This window comes from Rhinolophus sinicus, chromosome 17 (genome assembly GCF_057876585.1).
Source record: "Rhinolophus sinicus isolate RSI-liver-muscle chromosome 17, RSI-T2T, whole genome shotgun sequence".
NCBI classification, from domain to species: domain Eukaryota; kingdom Metazoa; phylum Chordata; class Mammalia; order Chiroptera; family Rhinolophidae; genus Rhinolophus; species Rhinolophus sinicus.
In genome coordinates, this window is record NC_142517.1 from 27,032,986 (window position 1) to 27,049,399 (window position 16,414).

Genomic DNA, 16,414 nt, shown 5'->3' on the forward strand with positions numbered 1-16,414 from the left:
AAATATGGAAACAACTGAAATGTCCATCAATAGAGAAGTGGATAAAGAAGAAGGTGGTACATATATACAATGGAATATTATATTACTCTGCCATAAAAAAGAATCATACCATTTGCGTGCGACAACATGGATGGACCTAGAGGGCATTATGCTAAGTGAAATAAGTCATACTGAGAAAGACAAATGCCATATAATCTCACTTATATGTGAAATCTAAAGAACAAAATAAATGAACAAACAGAACAGAGACGGACCCATGGATGCAGGGAACAGACTGATGATTGTTAGATGGGAGAGGCATTGGGGGGCTGGGTAAGAAGCATAAGGGGATTAAGAAGTGCAAATTGGTAGTTAGGAAAGAGTCATAGGGATGTAAAGTACAGTATGGGGAATATAGTCAATAATATTGTGAGAACTATGTATGATGTCAGATGGGTAGTATACTTATTGAGGGGATAACTTCATAAAGTATATAAATGTCTAACCACTATGCTGTACACCTGAAACTAATACAAAATAATATTGAATGTCAACTATAATTTAAAAAATAGTCACAAGGATATATAGTACAGCATAGGGAATATAGTCAATAATATTCTAACAATTATGTACAGTATCAGATGGGTAATAGACTTATTGGGGTTATTCCTTTGTGAGGTATATAAATGTCTAATCACTATGTTGTCTTGTACATCTGAAACTAATAATAATTTTTAAAATGACACCAAAAAAAAAAGGAGAGAGAGAAAAAGAGAGAGAGAGAGAATACAAGAGAATAGAGGAACAAGGAAAAGGATGACAGCAGATTTTCCATCAGAAACAATGTAAGCAGGAAGAGTGAGACGGGAAGTACTAAAATAGTGTTGGAGGTGGGCAGATCTAGAATTCTATATAAAGTGAAAATATCTTTCAAATATGAGGATGAAATAAAGACTTTCTCGGAAATACAAAGGCTGGAAAATATATCACCAGCACATACATATTATAAGAAATGTTAAAAGAAGTTCTTTAATCGAAAAGGAAATTATACCAGATGGAAATATGTATCTGCACTAGAAATGGTAACAATATGGATAAATATGTTTTCTTGTCATTTAAATATTTTAAAATATAATTGACTATTTAAACAAAAAATATTAACAATCTAATATGAGATTGTTAATAATAAGTAGAAGCAAAATGTATAACAATAGCACAATAGCGGGGGAGAAATGAAAATATACTATTGTGAGATTCTTATACAATACATGAAGTAATATATTACTGGGAGATAAAGATGTAGTGAAAGATCTAGTCTATATACCTAAAAGCAAACACAAAAATAGAAAAACAAAGACTTACAGTTAATAAGCCAACAAAGGATATAAAATTGAATTTAAAAATACTCAGTCCAAAAGAAGATAGAAAAAGAGAAAAAAGATGAGATGGGCCAAATAGAAAACACAGCAAGACAGATTTAAAGCTAATCAAATTAAAAGTAAATGATCTAAACCAGGGGTCAAAAATTTTTTTTATAAAGGACTAGTTAGCAAAAATTTACATTTATGGGACAAGTAATCTCTGTTGCAACCACTCAACTCTGCTATTGTGACTTAAAAGCAGCCATAGACGATATGAGTGGACATGACTGAATTTAGCCTGTGGACCATAGTTTGCCAAGCTCTGGTCTAAGTATCCCCATTAAAATACCAAGATTGTCATGTTGGGTAAAAATGCAAGATTTTACTATATATACGTGCCTACAAGAAATGCACTTTAATATAAAGAAATATTTTAGCAAATATGTGAAAAGTAAAGCATGGAAAAAGATATGCCAACACAAATCAAAGGAAAGCCAGAGTGGCCAGAGAAAGCTAGATCTACTACCAGACAAAGCAGACTTCAGAGCAAAGAAATCAGAATACAGTTGACCCTTGAACAACACAGATTTGAATTGCATGGATCCACTTACACACAGACTGTTTTCAATAAATACTATAAATATATTTTCTCTTCCTTATGATTTTCTTAATAAAATTTTCTTGCCTTTACCTTACTTTATAGTAAGAATACCGTATATAATACATACAACATACAAAATATGTGTTAATCAACTGTTTATGTTATTGGTAAGTAGTTAAGTTTTGGGGGAGTCAAAAATTATACACAGATTTTTGATTGTGAGGGGGAGGTCAGTGCCCATAACTCCTACATTGTTTAAGGATCAACTGTATTTAGAGTATTTCCAGGGATAAAGAAGGTAATTTCATAATGATAAAGGGATCAATTCACCAAGAGGATCTAATAATAGAACTTAAAAATTAAACAAAAACTGATAGAACTGCAAGGACAAAAAGACAAATCCGTAATTAGATGTCAATAGCCTTCCCTCAATAATTGATAGAAAAATATCTAGAAAATCAGTAAGGATATATACTATGAAAAATAGTACAATAGTTTATTAAGACATATATTGAAAAACACTAAAGTACTTCCCCCTTACTTGTGGTTTTGTTTTCTGTGGTTTTAGTTACCCATGGTCAACCTCATTCTGAAAATATTAAATGGAAAATTCCGGAAATAAAAATTCATACATTTTAAATTGCATGTCATTCTGTGTATTGTGATGAAACCCCACACCATCCCACTTCATCCAGCCTAGAATGTGAATCATTCCTTTGTCCAGCATATTCATGCTGTGTACACTACCCACCCATTAGTCACTTCATAGCTGTCAGTTATGAGATCGATTGCAATGCTTATGTTCAAGTAACCCTTATTTTACTTAATAATGCCCCCCAAAGTGCAAGAGTGGTGATGCTGACAATTCAGATATGCCAAAGAGAAGCTGTAAAATGCTTCCTTTAAGTGAAAGGTGAGTACAATACATTGAGATACTTTGAAAGAGACCACACTCATATAACTTTTATTACAGTGTAGTGTTATAACTTTCTATTTTATTATTAGTTATTGATGTTATTAATACTGTGACAAATTTATAAATTAAACTTTATCACTGATATGTATGCATAGGGAAAAACATAGTATATATAGGGTTCAGTACTATTCAAGTTTTCAGGCATCCAATGGGGGTCTTGTAACATGTCCCCCAAGGATAAACGAGACTACTGTATTATAGAATTCTCCATTTTACAGAATTCACATTTTTTTCAAGTGCACATGGGACATATACTAAAATAGATCATCTTCTGAGGCATAAATAAATCTCAATAAATTTAAAAGGATTCAAGCAATACAAAGTATTTTCTCTGACCACAATGGAATTAAATTAGAATTTATTAACAGAAAGTTATCTGGATAAACTTCCAAATATTTTGCCACTTAATAAATACCTAATCCATGCACTTAACCACTATGCTATGTACACGTGTGGGGAGACGGGCTGCATGGAAAAACTAAACACGCTGAGCCACGGTGCCCACCAGAGACATCTGCGTGTGAAGCCTGCTCCACCTCATCATGGCGCTAAGATCTTGGTGAAGGAACTTAATCTCGCTGACACTATTTCTTAATCTAGACAGCGGGAATAATAATTATTGTATGTTCTTCCCGGGCTTGTAAGATTAAGTGAGTTAATATATGAAAAGTGTTCTGTTCCATACCACGCTAGCTTGCATACTCCGTGGTACACAGTGGACGTTCTCCCTTCCATCTTAAGTTTGCAGAGCTCTTGGCAGGGCTTCGATACATATGCTTGATTCCTTAACATGGTTGTTTTTTTACTATGAAGTCTGTGTATTAGAATAATCATCTACTGTTATCATATATAAAGGTAGTTAATTCAGAAATAATCTGAAGTGTTAGTTTTCAACCAGTATTTGTTTTTAACATTTAGAAAATAGTATAATAATTTATTTTTAGGAGACATATTTTCAAAAACGATACATATACATCAAATATAAACAAATGATCTGATTTCTACTTTAGCATCTGAAATTCCTTTTGTTTTAAAGGGGTCATCACATAACAGGTAATTATGTTATAACATGGCATTTGGCTCCATGGACAGTTAGAAAATGATATACAAATTAACTAGAAAGATCGCACTTGGAAAATACTTAGTGAAAAGACAGTATTTTGCACATCAGTATTAGACATGTTACAAAATACTAATTATGCATGTCAACAACAAATATAGAAGGAGTTTTTTAAAAAACAACATACTCAGAATGCTCTGGAGGCATCAGTAGGCATTTACCAAGTAGATAGAGTTTGACCTATTTATTTTGCATAAATGGAAAGGAAAAAGAATTGAAACCTGCAATGTGTACACGGGTAATTTATTTTACCTTGTGTAGCTCTTGAGCTCCTATGTTACTTATGCTTTTTTTTTAAATGAGAATTTCCTCATGATTATTAAAATTACTATTAGTTATTGTATAAAGCAGGTCATATTTTCTGTATGCATCATCACTAAATTCATTTATTTTGCATAAACGTAAGTCCTGCCATCTAAGATATTTTAAACAAACAACTCTTACCAACATGTAAAAAACATAAACATGACAATTTGGTATGAATTCATCTTCTCAATGACAAATAATATACTGGCTTAAGCAAATCGTCGTGTTTGTGGGCTCATCATTTTGTTCTAATGATGCAGATCATGGAGGAACCAGTAGGGTCATTCCTCTGTGCTACAGTGTCAACACCTTCAGATTGTTCTTGGCATCTCATTGCAGCTTCCGTAAACGTTTAGACGTCCCACCTGAAGCTCATCACTTTGCTTCTCTTTCTCAGGTTGTACAAATTAAAAATTAAATCATTAATAGTAAATCACTCTTCTCCCTTCTATTTACAGTGCTGTTTTCTTTCCCACCTTCCATCTATTCCTTCCCCTTTTTCTCTCTTTACCTACAATAGTTCATTTCAAGGAGTAGTTCAAGGGCAGGAAGCTCTTGCTTCCTGACTCAGGTAGAACAGAGCATCCTAGTCATTCAAACAGTGAGCCACCCCCTTTTCTTCCCTGATTCTTCCTTTGTTTCATCTTCATAGATGGACAGGTTTACCAATTTCTTAAGTGGCCTCTTCCCCATAATAAATTAAAATAACTTTTTTTTTCAATTAAAGTTGACATTCAATATGATTTTATATTAGTTTTCAGGTGTAGAGCACAGTGGTTAGACATCTATGTAATTTATGAAGTGATTCCCCCCATTAGTCTAGTACCCACCTGGCTCAAGTTATTGACTTGACTAACTAGATGGACGGTAGTGCTGTGTCTTGAAATGGGGAGAGACAGGTAGGGTGGGGGTTGCATCAAGATTTCTGGTTCAGACACTTTGAGACACCTGTGAAGTGCCTAAATGGCTACCAGGAGGCAGGTGGATGTAAGTGCCTGGAATTCAGAAGAACATCAGTTCTTTCTTCTGAGTGCCCCTGAGGCTTTCCTCATCTTTAGCAGTCTAAGAAAAACACATCTGAACAATTCTATCGTGTTCCTAAATGATCATCAGCATCATTTCCCCCAAACAATCCAGAAATTTGTTTTGAGAGAGCCAAAATAACTCTTTGCATTGAGTATAAATATAATTGTTTTACCTTGGGGCAAATGCTCAGACCTATGCCCAGTGCTATAAATCCAACTGACCTCACACTGGGGCTGGTCGTCTATCTCATTTTATTTAATTTAAAGGATTTCCCAAAAACCTTCCTAGAGAACTTTCTGTTTCCTGGTTCCCTGGTTTCACTGTTCCCTTGAGAAATTCAGGTTGAACACTCTCCTCCTCTTATAGTAACCTGAATCATAGAGTCACAGGAAGTCAAGTTTGACAGTCTTTCTCCCAAGTTATCTGGCATTTACTCCCTCTTAGAATTTATAATCATTGCACAGTGTAAATCTAGAGCCAGCCTGTCACTGGGATCCCTTCTCTAATCTCACTAGATGAACTCCCAGGCCTGAGTAACTCCAGGACTCATAGATTTGCTGTCTCTCTTGTTCCGATAGGCAGAGCCAAACCAATGGTTAAAAACCACAGGGAGAAAGATGTTGGCTCAGCTGAAGGAAAAACTGCCTAATGCTTAGTGCTGTCTGAAAATGGAAACGCCTGTTGGGGAAGGAGTGAGTTATGGTTTCTGGTGGTGTTGAGGCACAGAGCGGACAGTCGTTTGGTGCAGATTCCATGGTAGAGACTGAAGGGTCAACATGGAAGTTATCTCCACTGACTATTGATGCCTGCTTGTGCTGGTGCCTTACAGACGTTTTGTCCATTTAATCTTCATAACAACCCCCAAGGGGACTAGTTATAACCCCACCAGGAGAGATTACAGTCACAACTTAAGATCACACAACTAGAAAGTGACAGAGCCAGGATTTAAATTCAACTTCGTCTGAATCCAAAGTTCTTGTTTATTTTTTACACAATTCATGGGAGCTTGAGAAATTGAAGTAGGGGGTTTCTAAGGTCTCTTCCTGTGCTATGATTCTATTTGAGTAAAATATGGATACAGGCATCACTGACCTATATTTTCCTTAACCTTCTGGCCTCAATCACAGTAAAGTGATCATCTGTGACTCTAAAACTTTCTATGGTCTCCATCAAGAAAGGAACATTAAAAATTCAACATTTGGAAGAGATCCAAGATGGCAGAGTAGATGAGGCCGTGCTTGCCTCATCCTGTGAACACATCAAAATTACAACTGAATTATAGAACAACCAACTTGGAGAACCATCTGAAGTCTAGCTGAACAGAAGTTGTATAACTATCAATATAAAGAAGAAGCCATGTCGAGACTGGTAAGAGGGGCAAAGACGTGAAATGGGCTGACCCTCACCTAGGGACCAGAATTTGAAAATCGGGAGAGATAACTACAGAGGTTCCCCACGAAGCAGCGAGGGACCCCAGCCCCCCACACCGGGCTCCCCAGCCCAGAGTACTGGTGCTGGGAAGAGGAGCCCCCACAACTTCTGGCTATGAAAAACAGGTGATTCTGACCATCTGGGTGGGATGGAAGGTTGCAGGAAACCCAGACATCCTCTTAAATGGCCCACACAGACACACCCTGGACTCCAGAGGAGGTATGGTGACTCTAGGGATGTCGGAGACATATGGGAAAGACAGAGTTGTATACATTTTGGGCGACGACTTGAGGGACAGTCCCCATTTTCCCTGTGTGGGGCCCTCTTCCTATGCAACCTGCAGGCAGGCACCATCTTTCCTGTGCTGAGCTTGCCTGCACAGGCCAAATCTGAATCTGATTGTCCTGGTGAGCTCCACTGCTCCACCCTGCTGACTCACTGAGACCCTCCCTCACCCAACTTGCATACTGCAGGAGGCTTTATCATTGGCTGAATCTTATGGGAGCCAGCAGATGGCAGCAAGCCTTGGAGTGTCCTGACTTTTTGCAGAGCTACCCCAGACCTGGTACTGCTGGCAGCTGTCCTCAGTTTGCAGTGTGGCCTCTCCCATGCACCTCCATGTATAGCACAGGCAGAAAACAACCATGGATCACTTGGTAGCTCCTACCAGGTACTCACCAGCAGTCACAGGCAGTGGCTGACAGGGGCCTGCACCAGAGCCCTTCTCAAGAGGCTTCAGAACACACATACTTGGAAGTTGGTTTCAGACCACAGCACAGCACCACCCAATTAGCTGCACAAATAGCACACACAAAGGGTGGTCTCAACAGGCACCAGAGCCCACTGAAGTGAATCCTACTCTGTGGGGTAAGCCCCCCGTACAGCAGCCCATAAGCTGTGAATGTGGCCAAACCTCACAGCCAGTTAGTCTGAGGGTCAATACCACCCACTGACATACCAACATCAATCAAGGCTCAACTATAACAGGAGGGCACACACAACCCACACAAGGGACACTCCTGGAGCAGGTGACCAGAGAGACTGTGCCACTGGGCCCCACAGGACCCCTACTACATAAGGCCACCCAGCAAGGTTGGGAAACATAGCAGCTCTATCTAACACAGAAACAAATGCAAAGAGGCAGTCAAAATGAGGAAACAAAGAAATACATTCCAAATGAAAGGACAGGAGAAAACTCCAGAAAAAGAACTAAACAAAATGGAGGCAAGCAACCCACCAGAGACAGAGTTCAAAACAATGGTTATAAGGATGCTCAAGGAACTTAGTGAGGACTTCAACAAAGAGATAGAAAGCATAAAAAAGGACATAGAACCCATAAAAAAGAACCAGTCAGAAGTGAAGAATACAATAACTGAAATGAAGAATTTACTAGAAGGAATCACCAGTAGACCAGATGGGTAAAGCATAGGATCGAATCAGCAATTTGGAAGACAAGGTAGCAGAAAACACCCAATCGAAACAGCAAAAAGAAAAAAGAATCAAAATAAAAATGAGGATAGTTTAAGAGACCTCTGGGACAACATCAAGCGTAACACCATTCTTATCGTAGGGAGTAGCAGAAGGAGAAGAGAGAAAGCAAGGGATTGAGAATCTTTTTGAAGAAATAATGACTGAAAACTTTCCTAACCTGGTGAAGGAAATAGACATAGAAGTCCAGGAAGCACAGATTGTCCCAAAAAGGCTGAACCCAAACAGGCCCACACCAAGACACATTATAATTAAAATGGCAAAGGTTAAAGACAAAGAGAGAATCCTAAAAGCAGCAAGAGAAAAGCAGTTAGTTACATATAAGGGAACTCCCATAAGACTGTCAGCTGATGTCTTAACAGAAACTTTGCAGGCCAGAAGAGATTGGCACAAAATTTTCAAAGTGATGAAAGATAACGACCTACAATCAAGGATACTCTAGCCAGCAAGGCTATCATTTAAAATCGAAGGATAGAGAAAGAGCATCCCAGACAAGAGAACTAAAGGAGTTCATCACCACTAAACCAGTATTACAAGGAATGCTAGAGGGACTTCTTTAAAATGGGCCAAAAACTATCAAAAATATAAATAATAAAATGGCATTAACTACATATCTATCAACAATTGCTTTCAATGTAAGTAGATTAAATGCTCCAATCAAAAATATGGGGTGGTTGAATAGATAAGAAAACAAAACGCTTACATATGCTGCCTACAAGAGACCCACTTCAGATTGACAAACACACACAGACTGAAAGTAAAGGGATGTAAAAAGATATTTCATGCAAATGAAAACAAAAAAGCTGGGATAACAGTACTTATACCAGACAAAAGACTTTAAAACAAAGGCTATAACAAGAGACAAAGGAAGACCCAGTAAGCCCACTTCCTAGTAATTATCCAAAGAAACCCAAATGCTACTTCGATGGGATGTGTGCATCCATATGTTCATTGCAGCATTGTTTACAATGGCCAAGATGTGGAGGCAGCCTGGGTGTCTGTTGATAGAAGAATGGATAAAGAGGAGGAAGTACATATATACAGTAGAATATTGCTCAGCCATGGAAGGGAATGAGTTGTAGTCATCTGCAGTGGCAAGAATGGACCCTAAGGGAATTGTGCTGAGTGGAGTGTCAGACAGAGAAAGACAGATGCAATAGGACTTTACTTATATGTGGAATCTAAAGAACAAAATAAACAAATAAAACAGAAACAAACTCGTAGATACAGAGATCATTTTGATGGTTATCAGATGGGTGGGGGGTTAAAGGGGTGGGTGAAAAGGGGGAAGGCATTAAGAAGTACAAATTGGTTGTTACAAAGTAGTTATGAAGATGTAGGGTATAGCATATGGATATAGTCAATAATACTGTAATAACTACATATGGTATCAGATGGGTACTAGATTATCAGAGTGATAGATGGGAGGGGGCGTAGAGGGTGGGGTGAAAAAGGTGAAGGGATTAAGAAGTACAAACTGGTAGTTACAAAATAGTCACGGGGATGTAAAGCATGAGGAATATAATCACTATAACTATGGAGAGTGCCAGGTGGGTACTAGACTAGTCAACTGGATCACTTCTTAAATTATATAAATGTCTAAATACTATGCTGTACACTTGAAATATAAAATACATTGAATGTCAACGTAACTGAAAAATTAAAAAGGGGGGAAATGTAAAGGGCAATAACTGGTCCAAATTTCCAGTTAAATAACGAGCAAGTCATAGGGATGTAACGTACAGCATGGGGAATATAGTCAATAATACTGTGATAGCATAGTATGGTGTCAGATGGTTGCTGGACTTACCATGGTGATCACTTCTTTAGGTATGTAATAAATGTTGAATAACTATGGTGTATACCTGAAACTAATATAGTATTGCATGCTAACTAGATTTTTAATAAAAATATTTTTTTAAATAATAAAACTTTTAAAAAACCTCAACATTTGTACTTTGTATCCCCTCTGAGCTTTTAGCAGAACTTAGTCTGAGGGCCTCGAAGTCTTTTTTTTTTAATAGGGTTGCTGGCAAAGACTGAGTTTACAGTATAAAGGTACGGAAGACAAAGCTTTTAGTATTTCTCAAAACTGTCATAATATATTGTCCTAACATCTCTACTCATTTTCTATGTTTTAGAAGGTCTTAGAAGACCTTGACATATTTGATTCAAGTTCAATTTTTCGGGCCTAAGTTCTGGGTCAAATGTTTTTTTAAATATTAGAACTTAAAAATTGGATTAATGTTTAAAATTAACATTAGAATTTAAAAAATATTAGTCTGAAAATAACCTTAATTTACTTATTTTAAGGTAAAATGGCTTTATATGTGCGTTAAATGCTGTTTTCTAGATTGAAGCTGAACTCGCCAAGGAAAGGGCCCAATATTTAGTTGAATTTGAGGAGCAAGTTCTTCTCTTTAAGGAAGAAGCTAAACTGGAACTTGATATTGAAAAGGAAAAACACCAAGAAATAATCCAAAAGTATAAGAAAGAACAAGAGGAACTACAAATGAAGGTCAGTCGTTATGATTTTCATTATTATTCAACAGGTTTAAAACTATAGATGTTGGTTACTTCCTCCTAAGAGCTCTGCAGTGTTTATAACTCCAGTAACTTTCCTGTGGTCACTGTGGCTTGGTTTCAGTCACATAGGTAGAATGGTTTGGCTACTCTCCAGAATGAATAACTGTGATAAATTGTACACACATACAATCCAGCTATGCATGGAATTTTTTCTATTAAAATAACCTTTTTAAAACAGCAGAAATTATTTATATAACTAATAATCAGCACGGTTAGCTATCTGGACACATCAAATATCCAACATCAAAAGATAATGAAGTGTTTTACATAATTAAAAATTTTCCAACTAAAGCCTATCTCCTTTAATTAAAAATATTTTCAATTCTAAATCTTTTTGAATGAAGGGAAATATTTTTAAAATGTAACCATCTCCATAATTTTTGAAACAGTGTGTCCTAAACAGAATTTAAGGTTTTGTTAAGGTTCCCATTTTTATAGGACCTGATTGTCGTATATATGGGGTGTGTGTGTGTGTATGTGTGTGTGTGTGTGTGTGTGTGTGTTAACCAAGATACAGTGGGGAAAACACATTTGAATAAACTCATTAACAGTCTGTGTAAATTAAGCATTAAATGAGACTTAAGGGCCTCTGTTTGTTGCACGGGGGATGAGACAGGCTTTTTAATAGTTCACTGTGAACAGTAGGCAGGGCCAGCTACGTGAGTGTACGGCAAGTGCAGTATCACAGGGCCTCACACTAAAAAAGGCCTCATGCTTTGGGTTTAATGCTCTGCAAATGCTGTTTTGAAATTCTTCATAATTTTCTCTTTCAATTTGTGTTTTGTAAGTGAAGTCCTGTTGAGACAATGGAACACATACTGGGAACTTTGGAGCCTCCACCTCCCCTAGACAGGTTCTCTCCTGTGCAGGCCTCTTGCTTCCTAGCCCTTCACCACCACCCCACCCCACTCCACCCCCTTGGCGTGCCTTCGCGTCCTCCCCCTCACCTCTGGACTGCTGTTGCAATCCTGGATGTCTCAGCGTCCCATCAGCAGGGGGACGCCAAAAGGCAGACCCCAACTTGCCATGGATTGCAGATTTTCAAGACGAGTCATCAGTCCAGATTTTGTAAATCAATTATTTTGATTTGTAAATGTTGGTCCCCTTTTTCAAAATAATCAAAACATATCTGTGGTTATGTGAGCGCCCCCTCCCAAGGAAAACCTGCTCCGTTTCAGTGTCACCTCTCTTCAGGATGATGGAATCTATTGTCCAAACGCAGCACTGACCCTCTTCCTTCCTGGATTATTTGAAGATAATGGAATATTAATTTATAAAATTACTAAGTGTGGTGAATATGTTTCTTGTAAAAGTTATTCCTAATGTAAAGTTAACATTTGGAACGAATTTTGGATACTTAATTCTTAAGTAACTGTTCACAAAATCCTTGGAACTTTGGTCTCTGAATGATTTCCAGATTCTCCATGGGCCGGTTTCTTGTTGTACTAATGTTTATTATATGACAATCACCGTAGCATAAATAGTAAGTGTATGTTTCATCAGAAGCAGCCTTGCTCTTCCTGCTTTGTTTTCTGCTCTTTGTTTTTTAAGGGGAGAGAAAACAAGCAGTCTTTTTCCTTCTAAAGACTTTCATGACAATGAGGAAAAACTTCCCCAAGTTATTCTCTCATCTCTTTATCTAGAGGTACCACCTTGAGAAGCAGTATATTTTTAAAGTATTCTCTAGAACTGCACTAATATGGTAGGCACATGTGCCTACTTCAATATCAGTTAATTAAAATTAAACCAAATTTAAAATTCAGCTCATCAGTCACATCAGTCACATTTCAAATGTTCATTAGTCAGTCCTGGGAAATGAGAGCCTATTGTACCAACCCAGAGATCGGTGATGTCACCTTGGTAGCTTGGAACTGGTCATGGTGAGAGTATTTGCACCATGGAAATTAGATACAAATCTGGCTTGTTGTGTGCTTGTGAGTCAGTAGTTAAACATTCACCAGCACAGCACTGTCAATAGCCACGTGGGGCTGGTGGCTTCCATACTAAACATCACAGAATGTTTCTATCGTCACAGAAAGACCTATTGCGCAGTGCTGCTCTAGAAGGTGTAGTACCTGGGGTACCCCAACTATCATATACAAGACAGAAAAACAATGCAACGGGAAACTTATTGGTATGGTATGAGCAAAATCTAATAGTGCCGTTCTCCTACGTGCATTCCCAAGCATCAGGAATTTCTAGCTCCCAAAACCACCCTATAGTGAGTCTGGATAGGAATCTGATCAAGACTTGAGCCATTCTTGGTAGCTCAGTCCAGACCCAGAGATTCATATATTTCTGAGGATGCTGTGATTAATGCCATTCCACTTAGGTGGTAAAAATAAAAGTCATAGTCTTTTACCTTTAAAAAGTAAATCTTGGAGGCCTACACGTGTCATAGGATTTGTATTCCTCTGATCAGAAGAGTGCACTGATTATTTAGAATAAGCCTCATAAAACCATAAGAACTCTGTAGTTACCTAGATTTATTGCCTAAAAACTAATTCAAGATTTATCTTACAGATATCTGACTTAATCGCGGACGCTACTAGAGATGTAAGGCTGGAAGTAGCCACTCTTGAAAAAAAACTCAATGAATCCCAAGTCCAATATACTGAAGAATCTGAGTCAAAAGAGAAGGAAATTGAAAACCTCAAAAATTTGGTTGCAGAATTTGAATCTCGCCTGAAGAAGGAAATTGACAATAGTGATTCTGTTTCTGAGGACTTGAAGAAGGAAATGAAACAGAAGTCAGATGAGCTGGAAAGAGTAATGCTGGCACAAACACAACTGCTACAGCAATTTAACCAGTCTCAGGAAGAGGTAGGATGGCACCATTGCACATAGTGAAAGAGCACATGTTCTTTCAAAACATAAACAAACAAACAAAAACATGAAAGGCAGCTCAGTGTCCTGCAAAGAGTTCTGTACTGCTCGTCAGGGACCTGAGATCACATCCTGGTTTTGTCCTTGACTAGACAGTCACTTAACCTTTCTGGACCTGGCTTCCTTCTTTGTAAAATGGATACATTGAATCTCTAAGGTTTTCTCAGCACTGTTCTACTTTGTTGCAAATGACCATTTAAAACCTCAAAGATTAGTAATCTTTATCTATTTATGTCTTACTTGTTTTTGCATTAAATCTTTGCCAAAAACTTTTAGAGCACTTGCTGCGTAAGTTCAAATAATATTTGGACAATGTATCTTAAATGTAATTTTTCTTTAGGGATTTGTCTTTTTATCAACCTAAACTTATAAGGTCATTTACATGTGGTGTTCTTTCTTATGTAAGCATCATTATTTCAGCAATGGTTTTATTTAAACTGGAGTAGAGACACTTTGATGTGAAAAAATATTTTCTAACAAAGTCTTATTTCTGAGCTGCTAAGCAGTTTAGAAACAGTGGATGCTATAGACTAGATGTTTTTGTCCCCTAAAAATCTGTACGTTGAAACCTAATCCTCAATGCAATGATATTTGGAGGTGGGGACTTTGGGAAGGTATTTATGTCATGAAGGCAGATCCCTCATGAATGGGATTAGTACCGTAATGAAAGAGCTCCTGGCGTGCTCCCTCATCCCTTCCACCACGTGAGGACACCGTGAGAGGACACCTGTGGACCAGGAACAGGGTCCTCACCAGATACCAAATCTGCCGGCCCTGCCTCCACAACTGTGAGACATAAATTTCATTTGTTGTTTGAGCCACCCAGTCTGTGGTCCTTTGTTGTGATAGCCTGGACTAAAATGGTGGCGCAGTTCTCTATTCTCTAACCACCAAAGCTATGTCCCGTTTATGACAGTACAGCAAATAAAGACAAGTGGAGAAAATTCTGGATAATAACAAGTAATATTTTTGTTGGTTTTATGGACATCTTAATAAGGGAATAAAAGAAAAGTACTAGTAATATTGATTATTAACAATTAAATATACTATGCTCTTGCTATATTTAAATTATGAACCCAAATTAAGAGTTTATGCCATCACTGTAGTTATGAAGTGAACTTATTGCAAAGAAATTATAAATATAAGTTAAAATGAGGCATGGATAGAATACTGGATCAAAAACAATCTTATAAAGTAGAAATGATTTCCATGTTACAGATGAGGAACTGACTCAAGAAGGTTAAATAACTTCCATAAGGTCACACAGCGTGGTGGAGCCAAGATTCAAATTTGAATCTCTGTGATATGACGTTTCCTCTTTCAGGAAGCCTGAGTTCTAGTGATTCCACTTCAAAATTTCAAAGTGATCCTCAATCTTAGCACTCATCTCCAGGCCTCATTTTTTTTTTTTTCACTTTAAAAATAACAATAAACACACCACTTACTCTGCCAGATGGTGAGGGGGTCAGATGATTGAGTGTCTCCTGTTGGAACACAGCAGCACAGCTTCCCCGTCCAGGCAGGAGTGGGAAAGGAGCGCACACATGGACTCAGCTTTGCTGAAGAAACCCCGAGAAGGAAACAGGTGATGCATATTTGTCTTAAATGAGACAGCAGCATTGGCGGCTAGCAGAGGGACAGCAGGTTGAAAGAGAGAAAGATCAGGGCGACTAGACCAGCAGGTTTTCTAACTCTTAAACCCCGAAAGAAATGGCAAGATGGAAAGTGAGGAGTAACGTATAAACTAAGACCAGTAGGAAAAGATAGAAGGGTTAAATCCAGCAAATACACGCTGAGGATCTACCCAGGTGCCAGGCACTAGATATGTAATTAAGAACAAGACTGACAACTGCCATTCCCTGCTCTCGAAGAGAAATTTAAAGTCTCATATGAGTAATTAAATTGACATCAAGAGGAAAGAATGACCTAAACAGAAACTTCATATAAAAAGCACAGACTGAAAGCTAAAAAATTGGTCTTGAGGGCTTATATTAGTTTTTCATTGCTGCACAATAAGTTATCCTCAAATTCAGTGACTTCAAACAACCAATATCTATGATCTCATAATTTCTGTGGGTCAGGGAACTGAAGGTGGCAGAGCTGGGTACCTCTGACTCAAAGCCTCTCATGAGGTTGGTGTCAGGTTGTCAGGGGCTGCAGACTCATCCAAAGGCTCAACTGGGGGAGGATTGGCTTCCAGGCTCACTCTGTGGTTACTAGCAGGATTTATTTCCTCACGGGCCCTTTGGCTGAGAGCCTCAACTCCCTGCTGGCTATTCGTCTGAGGTCTTCACCAGTTCCTTACTACGTGGACCTCTCCACAGAACAGCTTTCCATATAGCAGCTGGCTTGCCTCAGAGCAAGCATGTGAACAAGAATGAGAGTGCAAAGGAGGGTGCCCAAGATAGAAGCCACAGTCTTTTTTGTAACCTAATCTTGGAATTTACATCCCGTTGCTCCTGCTGTTTTCTACTCATTATAAATGTGTTGATAAGTCCAGCCCATAGTCAAAGCAAAGGGATTGCAGAAGAGTGTCAATAGCAGGCAGGCAGGGATAAAGGGGCCGTTTTAGGGCCACCAATCTCACGGCCTCTGGAAGTAATTTTGGCAAGAGCAGCTAGAGGAAAAGTGAAGAGTGAATATCTTTTTCAAAA

General features: G+C 38.1%; 1 protein-coding gene across 1 annotated transcript in view; it reads left to right on the forward strand.

Annotated features, from left to right (window-relative positions):
* The window catches only part of LEKR1 (leucine, glutamate and lysine rich 1), a 158,411-nt gene that overhangs the window by 119,599 nt on the left and 22,398 nt on the right, over positions 1 to 16,414 (forward strand). Inside the window, exons 11-12 of the mRNA XM_088794630.1 lie at positions 10,642 to 10,806; positions 13,398 to 13,697. Coding sequence (XP_088650756.1) covers positions 10,642 to 10,806; positions 13,398 to 13,697 — 465 coding nt within the window. The remainder of the gene's footprint in view (positions 1 to 10,641; positions 10,807 to 13,397; positions 13,698 to 16,414) is intronic.